Source organism: Hermetia illucens, chromosome 1 (assembly GCF_905115235.1).
Source record: "Hermetia illucens chromosome 1, iHerIll2.2.curated.20191125, whole genome shotgun sequence".
NCBI classification, from domain to species: Eukaryota; Metazoa; Arthropoda; class Insecta; order Diptera; family Stratiomyidae; genus Hermetia; species Hermetia illucens.
Window position 1 is genome coordinate 91,003,765 of NC_051849.1, and position 22,511 is coordinate 91,026,275.

The 22,511-nt window shown below is 43.4% G+C and overlaps 1 protein-coding gene across 1 annotated transcript; it reads right to left on the reverse strand.

The window, feature by feature from the left end:
• Window positions 1-1,164: 1,164 nt before the first annotated feature.
• On the reverse strand, window positions 1,165-12,783 carry LOC119646386. The gene is made up of 4 exons (XM_038046829.1): window positions 12,485-12,783; window positions 12,075-12,160; window positions 1,541-1,691; window positions 1,165-1,477 (listed from the first exon to the last, which is right to left on the reverse strand). The coding sequence occupies exons 1-4, from the start codon at window positions 12,669-12,671 to the stop codon at window positions 1,356-1,358; spliced, it is 546 nt and encodes a 181-aa protein (XP_037902757.1). The 5' UTR covers window positions 12,672-12,783; the 3' UTR covers window positions 1,165-1,355.
• Between the last annotated feature and the right edge of the window lie 9,728 nt (window positions 12,784-22,511).

Genomic DNA, 22,511 nt, shown 5'->3' on the forward strand with positions numbered 1-22,511 from the left:
TGTTGCACTAAGGTAAAATCTTGGAGGATTTTGGGGTCCACAACTTCTTCTTGTTGTCGGAAACATTCTTAATGTTGAGTGTTCGGAGAACGCGGAGGACTTCAATGGACTATGACATCTTTCCTCAAACACCTCGGCTACGCTGGTGACATTTGTTTGCTCTCTTATCAGGTCATGCGCCTTGGCCAAATAACTCCGAATTTAAAAAGAGACACAAGTAGAGTTGGACTGAAGAAAGACCCGCAAAACCAAAGTTTCCACTCTGACGGGTCATCGCACTTTTCCTATCTGCATTAATAGGCAGAGCATCGAAAGTGTCGATCAATTTATATATCTAGCAATTGTGGTTTCTGTCGACGCTGGCACGAACTGAATGTTGCACGACGCATTAACAGCGCTAGAACTGCTTTCGCTGGCTTGTCTTAAATCTAGAAATGCAGCTATTTCAACACCTAGATCAAGACTGTGCTGTGCTGTGTTCTTTCTGCGTTGCTATATGGGAGCAACACATGGAAAGTGAACCCCACTGTTACTTAAAAACTCCAAGCCTTCAACAACACCTGTCTGCGTCGTATCATTGGAGTACGCTGAGTGAGCGCATTTCAGGTAACCGCAAACGATATCACCATAGGTGTGGTTAACCCCACCAAGGAGTAAATGACAACCATATGTCAGAAAAAACTTTGTTTTCATGGGTAATAACGCAAAGCCGCACATCGCTGCTATCGTACGCCGGTGTTTGGAGAAGGTGAATCTACCGCTAATGCCATGGCTAGTTCGAAGCCCAGGCTCTACTCGAATCGAGCATTCTTGGGATGGGAGGCTTTCAGTTTAAATGCGTGGTTTTACATGACATTAACTTTTCCGTAAAAAGATAGGAAAAAGCCGTTGAAAGGCTTATGCGATGTTTTTGCTTTCGATTGTATTTTACCTATCGTATTACGCACATAAACTAGGGACAAATACGTCTTTGATGTAGACCTCCATCCGTCAGATTATACTTCCATTTTGTTGACTGCTCTCAGAAGGTGCTGGATCGTTCCAATTTTTCGGCATAATTCCGATGGCGCAAAGTCAAGCCGTGAACGTATTTATTAAAAAAGTGATTCCACAAATTCCTAGGTAAGGTGCCAAGCTCTCACAAAAAATATAACATTCAAACTATTGAAGTTTCAACACATATTAGCTTTATTAAGAATCCAATTAGAAAAATAGCATATGTTCAATGAAAATAATGTTAAGTATTATCGTATATCGCTTCATGTTGCTATTTATAGCTCCAATATCACAAAACGTCCCGAAGATTTTCAATCTTTTATGTAGTTTCTCTCAGCGCCCATCAGCAACTCGACTTTCTAAAGCCGTGTGTAAGTTGGTGCTGTTGCTCCTTGAAGCAGGCGTTGATTTTCACTTCCTAACTGCTCCCTGATGTTTCGGAAAAGCTTGTAAACCGCACTCCAAAGTATTAGTTGAATTACTGAAATCAGAAGATAATTGTTATAGAAATGAAAATCAAAATTCATACTTAAAATTATCATACCAAGACTTAACAGAAGTGGCATCATCACGGCCAAGAAGTTTCCGAAGGAATGGAACTCTTGTTGGGATACAGTAACTATTGCTACCACAATTAGATACAGTATGCCGAACGTGCTATTCACCAACCATGGTAGAATCAAGAGATGCCTGTTCTGCAATGAAAAGTAAAAATTTACTTATTCTTGGAAATTATTCAATTTTTTCTCTTTCTGGAAGAATATGTTTTTAATATTTCATTTCATACTCCAGAATCCTCTATTTAAATATCAAATTAATTAAAAAAAACTCACTTTTTCTCTAAAGTTCAACTACTTTCACAAATCAAAACTTAATAAATATCGTCCATATTCCATACAAACCACGTTTGTGTACAATTTTTATATAGCAAGAAGACAGCGTCAAAGTCAAATCTCAAAAGCAGCTCAAAGCTGTGATGAAATAGAAAATTAATACCAAAACAATCAAAGGTCTTACTGTGACCCGCGGCTTCTCCTATCTGCATTGATGAAAGAAAAATTAAGGCGGTGCCAGTATATGGAAAGTGACCCTACTGTCACTCGAAAACTCCAAGCTTTCATGTGACGTGTCGACGGAATACTCGGAAACAATACCCAAAGAATTATGATCACGTATGAGCTACATAGCCACCCATGGACGTATTGAATAAAAATCAAAGATACTAGTGGATATGTTACACATTAAGGAAAGACTATACCATATATGGCGTCCATTGTCCCTTAATTCCCGATGAACTTGTCATACTGCAGAAATATTTAGTAAAGAGCAGTAGAGGAGTAGGGTTGGTATTGGTGGTAAGGGAGGGGGAAATTAACCGACAAAGGCAACGCGGAATAAGAGACGAAAACGACAGAGGCAGAGTCAGCTACGACTTGCTACTATGAGTGAAAGCCAACCTTTAGTCTTCGTTATTCATTATCCAAGAGGTATCAACGTTCACCCTGCCGCCGGTTTAATGATCATCACAGAAAGGAGTTTTGAGGCCAATAATATAAATGAAGTGTAGACCAGGAAAGAACCGTTGCTTAGATAAGATGTAGGTGCTCCTACTAGAAAAGACTTTAAAATGATTCCCAGTTACTGACAGACAGAGCTACTTGCCAAAAAATACAGAGTATTCCCGACGAAGGTGAGCACTTGCAAAGTTGACGAAATGGAAAAATCAACAGAAAAGATAATAATAATAATCGTTGAGCGTACACAGTCGGTTGGCACGCAGTGTAAATGAGGTCATAAGTCGGCCGAAGCAATTTCCACCATCCCTCACTGCGGGGATTACCTACCTTATCCCTAAGAAGGACACGGTGCAGGACCCCGCAGACACAAACCCGATTACTTGCTTACCAACCCTCTACAAATTCACCACGTCCATTATTAGTGGAAGGATCAATGCGCACCTCGAGACCAACAACATTTTGTCCGAGGAGCAGAAGGGCTGCCGAGTTGAGTCAAGAAGTTGCAAAGAGGAACTCATTATCGACTCGGTATTTGTAGGACAAGCAACTAGAGGCCAAAGAAACCTCTTTAGTTGCTATATCGATTATGCCAAAACTTTTGATAGCGTTCCACATACCTGGCTAATCGATATCCTAAATCTGTATCGTATTTATCCGAAACTAATAAAGTTTCTGGCGACAGTCATGTGGCATACCACCTTATCAGTGCGTACATCTGAGGGTGGTAATACCTCAGATCCCATCCCTATACGGAGGCGCATCTTCCAGGGAGATTCGTTGAGCCCCCTTTGGTTTTTTTTGGCACTGAACCCTCTTTCATGGCTACTGAATGATGCTAGAGGGCATGGTTTTGCAATAAAGTATGACCTACGTGCTAAGTGCGAACTAATACACTTGATGTACTTTGATGACATCAAGCTGTATGCTGGTGACGACCATCTTAGAGGTCTGTTGCGCATGTCTATTATTCAACCGTGATATTCGGATGGAGTTTGGATTAGACAAGTGTCGAATCCAAGCCATCCGCAAAGGTCATCACGAGCCGCATGCCGGACGTAGCATTGGTGACCTCCACATCGAAGCTATGACCGAGACAGACTTCTACAAGTACCTAGGAATTCTGCATTCCTGCTCCATGCTCGAGTTGGTGATCTGAAGGATGCTCTGCTGTCCGAGTTCCTGCGACGTGTTAAGCTGGTACTGAAATCGCATCTCTCGGGGAAGAATAAAATAAGCGCGTTGAATGTATTCGCTATCCCTTCACTGGTTTATGCATTCGGAATATTGCCGTGGACGAAGACCGATCTGGAAAACGTCCAGCGACGGATACGGACAACTATGTGTAAAATCTGAATGCATCATCCAAAGTCTGCCGTGGAGCGGATGAACCTGCCTCGTGACATCGGAGGTAGGGGCGTGGTTGACGTGGCGGCACAACATCATCGCCAAGTCGATTCGCTGCGCGCTTATTTTTACAGCAAAGAGCAGGCGAGTCTCTTGCATGCGGCTGTCTGTAAAGCAGACTGTGGGCTAACTCCACTTAACTTGAAGTATCGATCTTTCAATCCTCTGAGTGGGGTGAAGTCGGACCAAGAGCGGATCGATGAATGGAAATCGAAGGCAATGCACAGTAAACACGTGAATTGTCTTGGGCAGCCATTTGTCAATTTGCATTTGTCGAACAGATGGCTGTGTGATGGGGAACTCTTTGCTGAGACGGAGGGATTCATGTGTGCCATTCAGGACGGCGTGGTCGCCACCCGAGCTTATAAAAAGCTCATCATGAAAGAACGGGTGGAGAACGACCAGTGCAGAATGTGTGGTTCGGCGTTAGAGACGTTGGACCATCTCATTTCTGGCTGTACTGTTATGGTACCGGTGCATAATGCTATATGTAACGTTATCCACCAAAAGCTTACATACAAGCATGGGCTGATGACGGGAACATGTCCGGTTTACCGATATAAGCCGCAACCAGTATTTGATAGTTCTGCTTACAGCATGTATTGGGACCGGCAAGTTCTGACTGATCGCCATACCGCACACAATAAGCCTGACGTACTGTTAGTTGACAAGACGGGTCGCTCCGCGTATATTATTGATGTTGCTATCCCCCATAATAGCAACATTGAACGGAAATACGTGGAGAAGAAGCTGAACTATGAGCCATTGGATCGGGAAATCAAAGAAATTTGGCATCTCGAGCGGGTGGTTGTAGTTCCCATAATATTGTCCGCAACAGGTATTGTACCCAAATCCCTGACGGCTTCCCTTGATACCCTGGGACTTTCGCACAGTCTGGTTCAAACCATGCAGAAGTACACTATTCTGCATACGTACTCGATGTTGCGGGAATTTCTCGACGAATTCTCCTATTAACCTACCACCGGCCACCACCACCAGCGCCCCTTTAGTTTTTAAGTTGGTAGGATCATCCGAGCCTAAATGCTCGGCACTTAGTGCCAGTATTAGGTAAAATCCGGCATCCGCCGAGATTGTGATAACTCGGAAATAATTATTGACGCAACAATCCATATTGGATCAGGGCTTTGAAATGTGTTAGAGCACTTCATTGAAGACCGTAACGGTATACTATAGGATAACCTGTAGGAGGCAATGTCGTCAGCATTGCGCTCGCTCGAGATTATTATTATTATTATGATTTAACTCAGGTACTCATTCACAGCTGAGTTGGCTGGTAACCGACGTCAAATCATGAAACAAAGCCCCCCCCCCCTGAGATTTGAACCGCGACCTTCCGTACGACAGCCTTATGCTCTAACCACTCAGCTATCCGGACATTGGATATTGAAATGCCCTGCAGAAATGAACAGGAAACTTAAAAGTTTCAACTAAACGCTACATTCCAAGCAACAAGCCTGACGTTCTGTAAGTTGACAAGAAGGGTCGCCTCGCTTATATTGGTAATGTTGCTATCAATTACAATAGGAAGATAAAATAGAAGTACGTGGAAAAGAAGATGAACTATGAGCGGCTGAGACGGCAATTCAAAGAAATTTGATATTTCAAGAGAGTGATTATAGTACCTATAATATTGTCTAATTCTCTCACGACTTCCCTAGATGTCCTGAGACAGACGCACAGTTTGACTCAAACCATGAAGTACACGATTCTGCAAACATGCTCGATGTTGCCGAAAGTGCCCGACGGAACTTCTCGGGAATATACTGCCGATCACCACCACCAAATCTATATTAGGTAACATCAGCCGAGATTGTAAAAAATCGAAGTAAATGGAGGCAAACTTCGAGTTTCAGCGGACAAGGCTGAAAGGACCATTGCCACTCGCCTATTGAGGATTCGATCTAAAAAATGGAAGAAGAACAACCGCAACACACGATGAGCTAAGGGATTCACAACAAACGGAAAATGAGCAAGAAAGTCTGAATAATATATCACAGTATTATTATAAAATTTATTTGAAAAGATTAATGTACGGAGGATATCGCCATATCGCAATTAATTAATCAATGACAGCCAGCCATTCCCCAAAGTGAAACTTTTCAACTTCTTAAGGAAATTGAAGATTTTGAGTTTTGTTTTGGTTGAGTTTTGGTTTTTTTCTCTGATACAAATAAATTTGACTTAGCAGGGCTGCATGACTTTCCCAATTATTGGCTTGATTTTCAGAGATTCAGTTTTTTATTAAAAAAAAAAAATTTGGTGGCTATCGAGCGGCCATCTTGGGGTAATGAAGAGAAAAACATTGTGTTCCAAAAAGGCAAAAGGAACGTATTTGATATGGTTGTGTATCCCACATTGATGAGAATTCATTACCTTAAAGTAATCTAAGAATCTAAGTCGATGAGAATCAACTCAAAGGTCGACCGAAACAGCGCTGGTTTGATACTTGAGATGCTAATTTCAAAACGTCTCGACGCCACTCCATCCACACCTATAACCGATAAAAGCAGAGGACTTGGCACCCAAAATTCACGAAAGAAATATAACAGTGTTATAGTATATAGCGTCCAAAGGAGAAATTCGGTCAACTTTTAGAGTTATCTAGCATAAAAGAAAAGTTGAGAAAATGAAAAAAATAAACAAACTAGTACGAGTCAAGCAAGCGCAATGATACAGATGTTTCAAATTTTGACCAAATCGGTTGTTTCTTACGCCTAAGCGATTGAATATATTATGATATATTACAGCATCCATGCCTGAAAAAAAGAGGATGGGACATTCACCGAGAATGAGGACAGGGTACACCTACTTTTCAAAACTTATTTGCCTTATCCCATGACGGAGGACAATAACCTTCTGTTGACACCCCAATAACAGACAAAAGAAATTAGATTAAGACAGGGAGTAAGAACTTTTACATTAATAACATTACTTCCTGAGGATAGTAATGGATAGTATAGCCTTTGGACGCATACCAAAGAATGAAGGCGGGCAAAAGAAAAGGAAATAGCTACAAGCGCTTTGATGACTCGAAACTCCGTACCAGAGAGGAAAAGGGGGTGCAGCACAAAACTACCACGGATATATACTGCAGTAATAAGGTTAGTGATTACCTATGGAGCGGTAATCTGCATTATTTGGACGACAAGAACATTACCAACGGCGAGGTTCTGCTCGGATTTTCTCCTCTTCGTTTTCGCATACAGATTCATGGCAATATTCAGAAGGTGGTCAAAGGGTAGTATAGGTCCCAGGGCGAAACGTGGATTGGTACCCACGATGGAGCCTGCTGAACCAACACCAAAAGCTCTACTATCAAACCCTATCGCCACCTCCACGTGGTGACCGCTGGGAGCTCTTTCTTAACGAAAAGCTGCAGACGGAAAAGGATGAAGGCGAGTCTCCCGCGCCTAAAAACGGGACAAATTGTACCAACTAGTCCTCCAGGTTGGGGGTTGGGTAGGGCTGACAACCCTACACAGAAAACAACTTGTTACGAAGCCACAACAGGAGCCTCGGACAGGACGGACTTTAAAACGACAACGGATCAACCATTTCTGCATTTTCTCATGGAACGTCCGCTCCCTGTACAGAGATGAAGCTGATGAGCAGCTAGCCGATACCCTGTCCCAATATAGGGCTGATATAACAGCGTTACAAGAGATGCGATGGACAGGGACCGGTTTCCTGGAGAAGAGCCACTACACCATATATTATAGCGGTCATCCAGTAAACCAGGAGTAGGTTTCTTAGTCAGCCAAAAAATGAAACCTGCTGTTATCGGCTTTGAAAACATAAGCGAACGGCTATGCACTCTGCGCTTGTGAGGCAAGTTTAGAAATATAAGCCTCATTAACGTTCACGCCCCTACAGAGGAGACTGCAGAGTCGGAGAAGGATACCTTCTACGAGGCAGTAGAACGAACCCTCGAAGCCTGTCCCAGATATGATATCAAAATCATACTTGGGGATTTTAACAGCCAAGTAGGGAAGGAGCCCGTATTCAGGCGATACGTTGGCTCCCATAGCTTACACGAAAATACAAATGATAACGGACTGCAGATTATTCAATTAGCAGAGTCACACGAAATGGTTGTTGAAAGTACCTGGTTGGCGCGGAAAACGGTCCACAAACATACGAGCGCCTCTCCAGATGGGACCACTTTCAACCAAATTGACCACGTGTTGATCGAACGCCGCTACCTCTCAGCCTTGATGAATGTCAGAACATATAGGGGGGCCAATATAGACTCGGATCACTATCTCGTTGGCATGGTGCTCCGAGCTCGAATAACAATACCACCTAGAATCCCCTCTGACAATCAGGTGAGAGTCAACACTGAAGCCATCCACAACACAACCCTCCGCGACACCTATAAGAGGGAAATGGATGCCGCAATAACTGCAGTCAACAGAGGACCTGGAGATGAAGCATCAACAAATGATCTTCACAATCACCTGAAGAACGTTATCATGGATACGGCCACAAGCATACTTGGCCCCAGCCGCAAAAGGAGTCGGAACGGCTGGTTTGACGATGAATTTAAGCTAGCAACGGAACGGAAGAATGCCGCATACCGAGTAATGTTGCATTCTCAAAGAACGCGGGCACGCGCAGAGACTTATCACGAACTCCGTCGAGCGGAGAAGCGACTTCACAGACGGAAAAAGGAAGCTTGGGAGAACCAGCAAGTCTGTGAACTAGAAAAGTACAGGGAGGAACCGCACCAGGCCCCCAAGTTTTACCAACAAGTCAGCAGAATGAAGCCTTATCCACCTCGATGCTCATCCTGCCGAGACCAAAAGGGAAATCTGATTTCCGACCGAATGGGCATATTGGAGCGATGGATTGAGTACTTTGATGAGCTACTGAACAACCAGAACATCGGCGATTTGGAGGTCCCGCCAACTGAAGACCACGGACAAATACTGCCACCACCAAGCTTAGGAGAAACAATCCGTGCAATTCATCGGCTAAAAAATCATAAGTCGCCAGGAGCCGATGGAATTACAGCCGAATTGGTTAAATATGGAGGCGACCAGTTACACCAAGTGGTTCATCAGCTTGTGCTCAAGGTATGGGACAGCGAATCAATGCCTGACGATTGGCAACGAGGCATTACCTGTCTCATACATAAAAAGGGAGATATCACACAGTGCAGCAATTATAGAGGTATCACGTTGCTGAGTACCATCTATAAGATATTCTCCACTATCTTGCTAGGCCGGATAGCCCCATACGCTCAGAACATCATTGGCTCATACCAAAGAGGTTTCACTCCAGGCAAATCAGCAACAGAACAGATTTTCTCTGTGCGGCAAGCGATGGAAAAACTGTTGGAATATGGACAACAGTTGCACCATCTGTTCATCGACTTTAAAGCCGCCTATGATAGCATAGCCAGGGTAAAGCTGTACACGGCCATGAGAGAATTCGGTATCCCGACGAAATTAATAAGACTGACTAGGCTGACCCTGACCAATGTGCGAGGCCAGATAAAAGCAACAGGATCACTCTCAAGACCATTCGACATCAACAACGGTCTACGACAAGGGGATGCCCTATCATGCGTCCTCTTTAACCTGGCCCTTGAGAAAGTGATCCGTGATGCTGAGGTAAATGCAAGAGGCACGATCCTCTTCAAGTCCACCCAATGGCCTATGCTGACGATATCGACATCATGGGAAGAACCACCCGAGACGTACAAAATGCCTTCATCCAGATCGAGCAGGCGGATTTTGGCGCGAGATCTTGGGCTGCACATCAATGAAGGCAAGACAAAATATATGGTGGCAACGTCAGCACCGAAGACGAATCAACCAACAACATCAAACCGCACTGGTCAAACACGAAGAAGAATCTTGCCAGTCCTCATGTATTCCTCGGAAACTTGAGTTCTTAGGAAGAAAAATTGCGAACTCTTGGCCGCGTTCGAGAGAAGAATCCTCCAAAGAATTTTTGGCCCCCTACATGAGGATGGACGATTCCGTAGCCTACACAATGACGAAATCTATGAGCGATACCATGACCGGTGGGCGGGTCACTTAATCCGTATGGATGAGGATGATCCCACCCGGAAAGTCTACAAGGGCAATATCTATGGTAGAAAAAGAAGACGAGACAGACCCTGCCTAAGATGGAGCGATGGCGTAGGTCAGGACGCCAGACAGCTTTTAGGGATATCGAATTGGTAGACCTCGGCGCAAAACCGGGATGTCTGGAGTTCCTTATTAAAGTAGACCTAGACCGGATACCGGTTGTTGCGCCGTTGATGATGAATATTCAGAATGTCCCTGTGTACCAGACAGGTGGAGAGCTCTAGATGGTACCGAGAATTACTGGCCCAGAGGGATGGCATGACATTAAAGTTTTATTCCGGTAAGAAACTTGAAACACGATGAGGTAACAGGGAGGAGTGGAAGAGCTTGACAGTGCCACCGCTTAAACCACAGCTAACTAACAGACAACTAATTACTTAGGATATTAACGAATCCACAACAGCAGGGGGAACGAACACAAGGGTCACTGGCCCTTGAAAACATGTTTAGAACCAATGGGTAAATATATTAATACAATATTTCAGGCAGAGATAAGTGCAGTAGATGAATATTTTAACTTCCAAACCACAGTTAAGTACGAGCAGCTACCCCACTTCCCCCTTTCCCCTCAAAACAATGAAATCAATGCGATTTCAAATTGCTCTGAACTAAAGCATGAGCAAGTTATTCGAAATGAAATCAGCTGTCATTGACGGAACGGACCTTTGAGTTTGTTTACTACCTTTTAGATGTGTTCCAAACCACCTATAGAGGACAAAATATTACAATCCTATTTGACAATCAAGACGCTCAGGTCAAACGAGGTGAACTCTACATTGCGTTCACTCTGACTTAACTCAAGTACTCATCCACAGCTGAGTCGGCTGGTTTCTGAAATCTAGTCACGATACAAATACCTCTGCCACCAGTGAGATTCGAACCGCGACATTCCGTTGCGATGTCCTTGAGTTCTGACCACTAAGTCATCCAAAAATATTGGTATAAGAATACCTTAATAAATTAAATACGCTTGGCTCGCACAATAAGTACTGGATACTCTGGACTTCGAGCCGCATTGGGTTAAAAGGCAGAGACGGCGGACTAGTTGGCCAGTAATGGAGCAGGAACGCGCAAAATATCTCCGCGGTATTATAAAAGAGTTTACCTACATTCGTGCTGTTTACTAAAATGGAACGGTTCAGGGTGCCAACGCGGCATTGTTTCAATTTCACGAAGAAAACCTTTAGGCTCTTAATGAATTGAATTACCACTGGGCGAAGTTGGAGATGTTTGTGAGCATTGCCAGATTCTGTGAAGAAAACCATGAAAAAGGTTTCGAGAAAAGAAGACTACTTACCTTTTAGGATTCGCATCATTTTGAAAAGACGATGCGACCCTAGCGGGTTCTCCGGTAGTTACCGCCGATTTTACGAGCGCTAATTTTCTAATTCTATACCAACTGCTAAAATAAACACACAATTCTTACTTATAAAAACGTAGAGCGCGCGGCTATTCATCCCTTTTTTAGATTATTTTATCCTGAGTAAGTTCTCTTAAGTTTCGCGTAAAAAAATTATTTTATTTGCTTATTTTCTTCTGCATGCACGTACACAGTGCAGTGCTTCACTCACATGAGAAATAATCTCAAATTGATAACAGACAAATAAATAGATTTTAAACCAGGTAAACTGCTCAACCCTCTGAGCAGTTAGTGAGATTTCAGAGCATACGTGTATGCTCCGCTTTACTATATTATTTACAGGGGAGAAGCGGACGCTCTCTGGTGATTTATCACCAATTTTTTGTTTTGCAGTTTTATCATAAAAAAACCCATGGGTCGCCATGATTTGCTCCATGACTAATCGGGGAGACAGCTGTAAACTAGATGAGTTCGTACGAGCGATAACCAAGAAACGCAATTATAGGAAAACTGCTGTCGATGGGGTGTGCAATGTTCGCGAAGGCGGACAGAAATGAAAGCATAGCATTTCACAATTTGTTTTTTCTAAATTATATGATCATACTTGAAACTAGCAATTCTAGTTATGGCACAACAAGAGGAAACCCTACATTGAGGAAAAGTAGTTGATTCCCTTACCTTTACGGTGCCGGCGATGAGCAGTATCGAAGCAATTAGGTGAATCGTCGTCAGAACGAGCCCAGCCACCACAACAGCAAGAAGAACTGAAAGAGAAAACAAGCCAAATAGAATTAACAAAGAAAATGCAATTGATTGATGATTACAAAGAAAACATGTTCTAAGTGAAAGCAAGGAATCCCCGGTCGGATGTGTTTATATCATTTTCGAACACTTCTGTATGTATGTCGGCACACATGTACTATGAGTGCATGAAAATCTGGCATCTCCCATGCAAGCGTTCAGTGAACCTATTAGAACTTCCGGATGTAAGGAACGTAAATAATTTCACCAATGTCGCAATTGTTCCATTGCGAAATAATTTTATTACAATGGGGGTCCCTTGGGCCGTCTCACTTCTACATACTTACTGCCTCTCACGGTGTCGTAGTCATAATGCGCTGGATCTTTCTTCACCACCTCAGCCACTATTTGGTCCAAGTACCCCAACAGGAAGCCCATGACAACAATCGTGATAACCGCGGAAATGGATCCCAGCCATCCCAGGATCATTCCAATTGTATGCACTCGGAAGCAACAGAAGCGGTCGTTCGCCATTTTAGTGCTCTTTCACTTAGATAATCCAATTTTCAACTGCACCGCTCGCCTGAAATTTATTCACTTTATCGCAACAAGACGTAGTACGTACTGAGTCGATGGTCGTCCACAGAAAGCTTCGCTGGCCCCAATGCCAAAAGCTCCTGAAGAATCAGCACAACTCGCTAGCCGGGAGCTCCCCTAGACGCGGATTATCTGAGAGCTTGAAGCTTACTCATCTTTAGCTCCAGCTGTTTGCTGAGTTTTTGTTTATTCTAGCACATTTTAAACAGATAACTTTTGTCGTTCATACATAGCAGCCGGCACCAGAATGAATTTGTTTGCGCTTGGAAAACGTTAAACTCGGAGGAAAAAAGACCGAGCGTTTTCCTGGGCTGCATCTGTAAATGTGTACATACTCGCACTTCACGCTACTCTTTGTAATCAGATCACTACACATCATATTTTTGGGAGCACTATCTTTTATCATTTATGCATATCAGATACATATATAGCCAGAAAATACTTTTTTATCCACTTATGGTCGCTCAATAATCATAAGGGTAAGACATTGTTAGCATCAGAAACTAATTTTAAACTAAATTAAATACCTACGGAAGGGTTTCGTTTGAAAACGGTTATCAAAATAAACTGTGAAAGCTATCCACTTAAAATTATGCATGATCATCTATTTGGCCATTAAAATCAAAATTTCGTCCTTTCAAATAAAAAACAAGTCAGAATACCGGAAGCGCGCCTTTCGGGTATAAAGGTTTTGTACTCATCTTATGTAAGAAACTTCAACGCACATTTTTCTATCCGTATATAGCTACAAATCCAACATATTTCTTCATGTTTTTCCAAACTACAAGACATACATACATATTACAGCCATAGATATTATCCTCACTCTAAACAAACAAACTGCCTATTTCCGAATATTGCACATATATATGCACGTATATATTGATCGTACCCATATTTCCGATTGACTTCGTGCAAAAAGGATTCATATGTACATATGTACGTATATTAAATACGGTTGGTTTAATGTACAAATATATCTATCTGAATTAGACACTACCCCCAAACTTCATTAGCACGTATGTACTATATACCTACATACACACATGTCTGGAGTAATTGATATTCATATATAAATAGCTGAAAAACTAAAACAAAATAATTCTTTGTGACCCCATTCATAAGAACTCATTTCGTTCTGGTATTGATGAATGGAAATGTAATGATGACGTCATATAGGTTGTAGATTGCACGAAATTCATAAAAAATTGCAAAGTTTCAACCCCTATAACTTTGTGATTAATAATTGGATTTTCTTGAAACTTGACCAACTTGTGCCCTATATTTTTCATTACACCCATGCCCATTTTATGCTTCTGGGTTGAATATAAGGGGGGTTGCTGGGTAAATTTCTAAAATGTGGAAATATACTATTATTAAGTTTATTTGCGCAGATATCGGAACCGGATATATTTTGAGACCTAGATTTAGTGGAGATGGACTACTGTGATTTTTTTCGGATTTTTCGGTTGGATAGGTTCTGAGAACGAGACCTGTTACACTTTTTGTGGGTCATATTTTGAGCCCTCACTACCCTATGTTTCACCCAATATCAAATATGGAACCAGTTTCGAAAAGTACTAATTAGTAGCCCTTTAATTTGATACCCCACATGGCCACATTTTTTGAAAGAAAAAAACTTTGCACCCTCCATTCACATGTATGGGCAGCCCTCCTTAAACTTAACACAAAATGGCGCCACTTACTGCATATAAAGGGAACAACAGATTACATATTCTTACTAATTCTCGTGACAATCAGTCCAGCCATTTCCGTATAAATCGGGTATGACAGACAGACAGACAGACGAACAGAAATACAGACAGACGGACAGACAGACAGACAGCGTATGTTGTTTCCGCGGGTGTCCCACAGGGCTCCGTATTGGGCCCACTATTGTGGAACATCATGTACAATGATGTACTTAATTTTCCCCTTCCGGAGGAAGCCACAGTGGTGGGTTACGCTGACGACATAGCACTGGTTGTTGTCGCAAAGCATCTCGAAGATGCTGAGGCAATCAGTGCTGTCAAATGCTGGTTGGAGAGCTCTGGTCTGACGCTTGCGGAGGAAAAAACAGAAGCAGTCTTCATCACGAAGCGCCGGAAGAGAAATTACGCCTGTGTTAGAATCGGGAATCATATCATCACTTCCAAGCCGACCATCAAATACTTGGGGGTGGTGATAGACAGGAAGCTCAGCTATAAGCAACACGTACAGTATGTGTGTGATAAAACATCCACTGCTAGTATGGCCCTGGCGAGGATGATGCCGAACGTGGGAGGGCCACGGCATAGCTCTAAGTTGCTTATAGCCAGGATGGTCACCTCAATCATGCTCTATGCGACCCCAGTTTGGAGCGAGGCATTGCGGATGTCAGTTAATACTAGCAAACTGAATGCAGTCTACAGGAGGACAGCTCTGAGGGTATGCTCTGCCTTCAGGACTGTCTCAGATGATGCAGCATTCGTCATCTCTGGAATGATGCCGATTGACATCTTGGCAGATGAGATGGCGAATATATACAATGCGAAGCCAATCTCTCCCTTATTGCAGACGAAGAACACTGAGAGGGAGAGATCCATAAATAGATGGCAAGAGCGGTGGGAACGCTCGGGAAAGGGTCGGTGGACTCACAGGCTCATTCCTGCCATCAAGGAGTGGTTGGAGAGACGACACGCTGAGATTAATTATAATCTCACCCAGTTTCTCACGGGACATGGAGGATATCGCCAATACCGTCACAGGTTTAAATTGGAGACCTCACCCGACTGTCCAAATTGCGAGGGAGTCCCAGAGGACCCAGAGCATGTATTCTTCCACTGTCCGCGATTTGTGGAAGAAAGGAGAAATCTAGAGGAGACTCTAGGAGAGGTGCTAATACCAGAAAATCAGGTGCCGAAAATGCTAGCACATCAAGAGAATTGGGATGCGGTCAACTGCATGATCGCATCTATCCAAAATAAACTGCGAAAAGCAGAGGAGAGGAGGAAAACACGGTCACGTGTGCCGCGTATAGAAGCACGGTGACAAAGCTAGAATGAACCGACTCCGCCCCGTGATGTAATACCTTATGGTGGTTCCGCGGGGCAGGGAGGGAGTCGGGGGTGGTTTTAGTGGGTAAAAATCCCACACGCTGGTGTGTCCAGACCAGTGTCTTTTGAAGATTTCCACCTCCTCAAAAAAAAAAAGACAGACAGCGTAAGTTACGCTAACACTCATTCTCGAGAATCGATTTCCACCGCGGGTTTGAATCCCACTGAAAGCGAAATATAAATTAAATTTTCTATCCGTCAAAAATTACAGCTTGTTATCTTCACAAACACCGTGGAATGCAGTGCTACGGTAGGTAACAAGCTTGATTTGTTTAGTAGTAGATTATTTGAATAAAGTGGAAGGTGAATATAATCAACCCGGAGAAGAGACATCCACCCGGACGTTGAATAGTAACACAACATCCAGTCTGGTTCCCACTAGCAAGAGTGTCGACGAGAAAACGCCACTGGTAAACATTGGAAGCGTCCCATTTAAGAGGAGCAGTAAAGAAATGCGATCCCCGACAGCAAAGCCTGATAATGCTCACAAAATTAGCCAACGCGCCTCGATTAAGGATGCGAGTAGTGAGCCTGAAGGGATAACTAAGCTGAGGGCGATGATAAAAAACCTTATGGAGTATGTCAATGCTCGACATAATGTCCATCAAGCGATTAAAGACCAAGTGCGGGCTATTAGAGATGCATATCTTGAAGTATGAGAGGGACTAAAAGAAAGTAGTGAAGGTAAGAAACAGGGAGAAACTAGAGCACTGCAGTCAACGCCTAGAGTGCTCCCATCTAAGGGCAGCCCCTTCACTATTAAGGATGGACAACGTGTACTGGGCACAAAGGAAACTCCGGAGCCCCGTAAAAGACTGAGAGAGTCTAATGGGGAAGTGGAATCTCCTCAACGCAGCCAAAAACGCAAAATAGAGAAAACGCCTCCACGGCAAATTCGAAAGACGAACGACCCTACGGCGAAAGACGGTAACTGTAATCAAGGTTCCACTTGGACTAAGGTGGAAAAGAAGAAAAAGCTGCAGAATAGGAGCCGGCCCGATGCGCTAATAATAACAAAAACAAGTGAGCCTACGTACGTTGATATTCTGCGCAAGGTCAAAACAGACACCTCGTTTATAGAGCTAGGGGAAAGTGTCAGCCGCATAAGGCGAACGCAGAAGGGCGACCAATTGCTGAAATTTAAACCAGGCGAAAACAAGTCAGAAGACTTGCAGAAAAAAATCGAGTCGTCACTGGGTGAGGCAGCAGAAGTGAAGCTCAGTCAAAATGGTGTGGTTATTGAGTGTAAAGACTTGGACGAGCTGAGAATACAATCGATCCAGGAGCGAGATATTCTACGGCTAAGGAAGGCATATGCCTGCACATAAACTGCGTCCATAAGTCAAACACTTGAAGCGGCCAGTAAAGTTTGGATTGGCTGGGTTGTCTGCCGACTACGAGAGCAGATAACTCCGAAAAGATGCTTCAGGTGTTTGGAATTTGGCCACGTGGCGAAAAAATATGCTAGTGTTCACGATAAGTCCGACCTGTGTCGAAAATGCGGAAAAAAGGCCATATTGCAAAAGTCTGTGAAGAAAATCCCAATTGTCTATTCTGCAGGCAAATAAACGACATTGACAGCGCCCATATCACAGGCAGCAGCACATGTCCGGTGTATAGGAAGGCGATCGACACTATGCGCAAAGGAGGTTCCTACAGCTAAACCTAAACCATTGCCAAGCAGCTCAGGACCTCCTCTCCCAGACGATATTGGAAATCAAAAAATCGACGCTACTATTATCTGCGAGCAATACAAAAATCTAGGCAGTGGAGTTTGGGTTGCGGATAAGAGCGGAAAGGCAGCGATATGGTCATGCGGAAATCGGGCTATACAAGGAACCACGAGGATCCTCGAGAATGGCTTCACTAGAGCAAAAATAGGCGGAGCATCTATTTACAGCTGTTATGCGGCTCCAAGCCTTTCGACAGAGGAGTTTCATTCTTTGGTGGAGAGGCTAGCAACGGATGCACACAACCATAGCCCTAAGATAGTGGCTGACGATTTCAACGCATGGGCTGAAGAATAGGGCAGCCGGGAAACGAACGCAAGAGGACGTATATTACTCGAAGCTCTTTCTCGTCTAAATCTTGTAGTTTTCTAACACTGGATGCGTGAACACTTTCCGTAGCGATGTTTTAGCTCAGGATCTCCAGTGGTATGTCAGTGACGAATATACACATAGCGACCACCAGGCTGAAAGGTGGGCAGCTAATAAGTTTGACGAGGAGATTTTCGAAAAAGTTCTGCAGCAAAATGCAGCGCTTGAAGGAAGCGCAGAAAATAAAGCTTTACAGATTGGCGAAAAGTTGCGACGAGCATGTGACGCATCCATGCCAAGGTATTTTGTATCACAGAAGCGAGTTCCGAACTTTTGGTAGAATTCTGAAATCGGAGAATGCCGCAAGGCCTGCCTCAAGGCCAGAAGGCCCAGTCAACGAAATAGAAACTGATCTGGATACGAGCAATTACATGAAGAACATAAAAACGCTCAGAAGAAATAACATGTGGCCATCATAAAAAGTAAAAGCGAACACTTTAAGTGACTGTGTAATGAAGCTGACACGAACCCCTGAGGTGGCGCCTATGAAACCATAATATCAAAAGTTAAAAGCAAACACTCCCCACAGATCTCTTGCCCTACTCTGCTTAATGAAATAGTAACGGATCTTTTCCCACAGAATGTGAGTACCGCTAACCTTCCCACTGTCGAGATAGACACCGCCGAAATTCCCATGGTAATTGAAAAGGAGGTCCTCAAAGCTGCGGATAAAATTGTTGGAAATAAAGCACCTGGCTTGGATAGCATCCCCAATAAAGCTCTCAAGGCAGCAGTCAAAAGAGCTCCAAATATGTTTGCCGAGGCGTTCACCAAATGCCTAAAAAGAAGGAGCATTTCCTACACAATGGAAGAAGCAGAAATTGATATTAGTCCCCAAGCAAACAAACTTTTGGGTGAAGCTTCGTTCTACAGGCCGATATGCCTTCTAAATAATACTGGCAAACTGTTCGAACGAGTATAACAGATTAATTGGAATTGCCGAAAAGGATGGCGGTCTCTCCGAAAATCAGTTCGGTTTTCGAAAGGGAAGGTCTACAACGGATGCACTGCCCTAGTAGCAACACAGCTAAGACCGCACTTGACGAGGGCAAATGTTATGCAGGCGTGGCAAAGTACCTGGAGCGCATCGTTGCCGACTTCCTAATCGATAGGATTCTGTGCTGAGAATTAGATGAAGGAATGAAATCATACCAAACGACATGCGGAGTTCCACAAGGGTCTGTCCTAGGGCCACTCTTGTGGATTATTATGTATAAAGGAGAACTGACCCTAGACCTTCCTAGCGGTGTGGCTTCCATTGGTTTCGCAGACGATATTGGTGTGACGGTTGTTGCACGCCTTCTCGAAGAAGTCGAGCTTTATGTAAATCAAGCAATCTATGAGATTAAATCCTGGTTAGAGAATGCTGGTCTACAGCTCGCAGAGCATAAGACGGAAGTAGTACTTATAACTAAGCGGAGAAAGTGCACTTTCATGAAAAGCGAAGTTGGAACGCAAACCATTCATTGCAAGCCTGCACTTAAGTACTTAAATGTAATGATTGACCAGAGGTTAAATTTCAGATTGCATGTGGAGGGTGCAGCAACCAAAGCATATAAAATCGGAGCGCTGGTTGCAAGAATGCTACCAAATATAGGTGGCCCAAGACCGAGCCGTGGAGTCCTTATTTCGAAGGTGGCCAGTTCGATCCTTCTGTATGCAGCTCCAGTATGGGCAGATGCACTGGGAAATATAGCAAATAAGAGAAAGATTGGAGCTGCGTATCGCATAAGTGTACTCCGAACATGTTGCGCTTACAGAACAATATCCAATGAAGCAGCTTGCGTGATAGCAGGAATGGTCCCGATTGAGATTCTGGCGAAAGAAATACAACGACTTTACGACCGAACGTACCTCACCGGAGAATCTCCTGCCCGTCGGCGACAGTTCGCATGAACTGAAACTGTCGCGGAATGGCAAGAGAAATGGGACGAGTCGGAAAAAGGCGGTTGGACTAACAAAATCATATGGGATATCCGGCGAAGTAGGTTTTGATCTAACTCAATTCTTGAGCGGACACGGAGGCTATCCAGCATATCTCTATCGATTTGGGCGTGATGATTCGCCATATTGCCCAAAGTGCCCAAATATTGTAGAGGACGCAGAACACGTCTTTTTTCATTGCCCCAGATTCCCTCGAGGTGTCTTTCCTCGGCTTTTCCCTGTGCGCGTGCACAGGTATCTTGCCAAATCGATAGTTAATAATGGCAACTCAGACGTTTGATTGCCTCCAGGGATCGGTCATTTACCCCGATCATGAGGTGTCTACCCTTGCCCTCCACCTTGCTTCTGAAGACTCTCCATAACCGCGTATGGAGATCCTCATTCTGGGCGATTAGGAGGTCCATGAGATCTTCCGGCTCTATTGTTGAGGCTTTCGAGAGAAATACTGTCGCCATGTGTGCTCCTGGTATATCATTCCCAGCACATATTGATAGTTCTGCTCCTTCCCAGCCTGACAATTTAGGAACTATTGTCCTAAACCACTCTGCAATCTTTCTTCGCGCAATCCACCAGTATGTGACCTGTGAACGCAAATTTCGAAGTCTATTCTTTGCACATCTGCCTAGCTCCCTGCTCCTCACGAGTGAGTATTAGCTCGGGAAACATTTTTGGCAGTATGGCCAGTCGAATGCGCTTCACTGCACTAGCATAGCTAATGGACCTGTATTTTCAAGTCTTTATGCAGATCCTCATTACCAATGAAGCAGGCAGCGTCTACTATGCTTCTAAGCACTTTATTTTGGAACGCTTGTATGACCTTCAGGTTTGATTCCTTGGCACAGGTCAGAGTTGGATGTTATACGTACATATGGGCCTTAGGATCTGCTTGTATATTAGTAACTTGTTCTCGACGGTGAGCTGAGAATTCCTCTCCAGTAGCCGATACGTCTGTCTGTATCTGGTGTTTAACCCGTTCATCTTCCTTAGGATATGTCTTTTCTAGCTGAGCTTAATGCTAGGCTAAATTTATACCCAAATATTTAATTTAGGATCTCAAAAAAATATTCTAGCAGATCAATATGCAGTTTATACCACATACCTTGGTGCGCCATCTTATAAAATGGCTGAGCGCATCTGTTTTCCGTCATTGTATTTCACTTTTCTGACTGGGGTTATGCAATTATTTATCTACAGGCTGGAAGAAATCTAATGCTTCACGAAGAGATCTGCTTTATCCTGTGCAGAAGGTACCCATTTCCCATTTTCCTGTTTAATAAGTGGGATCTGTTCTCTGGGTCTTTTTAGATTTTTCGCAGCCTTCCATAGTGGGTATCCTTTTTCTTTTTATGCCATCAGATTCGAGATATACAATAGAATCCCGATAATTTATATCGTCAAGAGACTGATGACTTGGTACGAAATATCGGGATTACCAATTATCGGGAGTGCAGAATAAAGAAAATTAATTCTGAGGACCGACAAACTTGTACGAATTATCGGGATTCCACTGTATCTGTTTGTGTGTAAAACAAAACTTTATTGAAATCAATTCACGATCCGCCTGTCTGTCTGTCACACGCACTTTTCGCTACACCGATCCAAACGAAATTCAGTGGACATATGGGAACAATGAAATCCCGCACATACAGTGAGTGTATTTGCGGGGCGTTTAAAGAATGGCTCCCCATACATGCAAAGGGGGAAAGGGGTATCAAATGATAGGTCTTAATTAGTTCTTTCCGAAACAGATATTAGTTTTGACGTAGATTGTAAAATGTGCAAATAAGGAATCAAAATGCCCACGCTTAAAGTCAGACAGGACTCATTTTCCGAAACTACCTAAATCTAGGCCTCAAAATATTTCCCATTGCGATATCTGCTCAAATAAACTTGCTAATAGCATATTACCAACTTTTGCAAAGTGACTGCAGCAGCGTAGAGGACAATATCGCGCATAATACCGCCAATTTTCATGGAGAGCCGGCTATCAGCACCTTTGTCACCCAATAAAATCTCTAGAGGGCCCAACCAGAGAACTTACTGGTTTCAATGTAAATCAAATTTCGTTCCTAGTAATCTTCATACTAATATGAATAGAACCTATTTTAAAAAATATAACGGTAATGTGAAAAAATCAGATGCGAAGTTAAAATTTGTGAAAAATGTCGCATGTTGAAATAATTTTGCACCTGTGTCCTTCTCCCCAGCCCTTTTTGTGTAAAACAAAACAAAATCAGTTCAGTTTCTGTCTATCCGTCTGTCACACCAGAATTACCCCGTAACGGCTGGAGCTATAGTTACGAAATTTGGTGGCAAAATATCCTCTGTCAACCGTTACACGCGCAACTAGTTGCATTATTTTGTGTTGGGTTTAAAGGGGCTCTCTATATATGCGAAAGGAGGGAGCAAATTTTTTTTCCACCAAATATAGCCATGTGGTAGGGTTTGAAAGGGCCCAGTTCGTACTTTCCGAAAATGATCCTGTTTGTGACATTGGGTAAAATACGGGGGAGTGAGGACTCAAAATATGTGCCCAAAAAAGTGAAACAGGTCTCGTTCTTAGAATTTATTCAACCGGGAAATCTGGACAAAATCACAATAATGCATCTACACGGTCTCGGCCCCAAAATCATCCGATT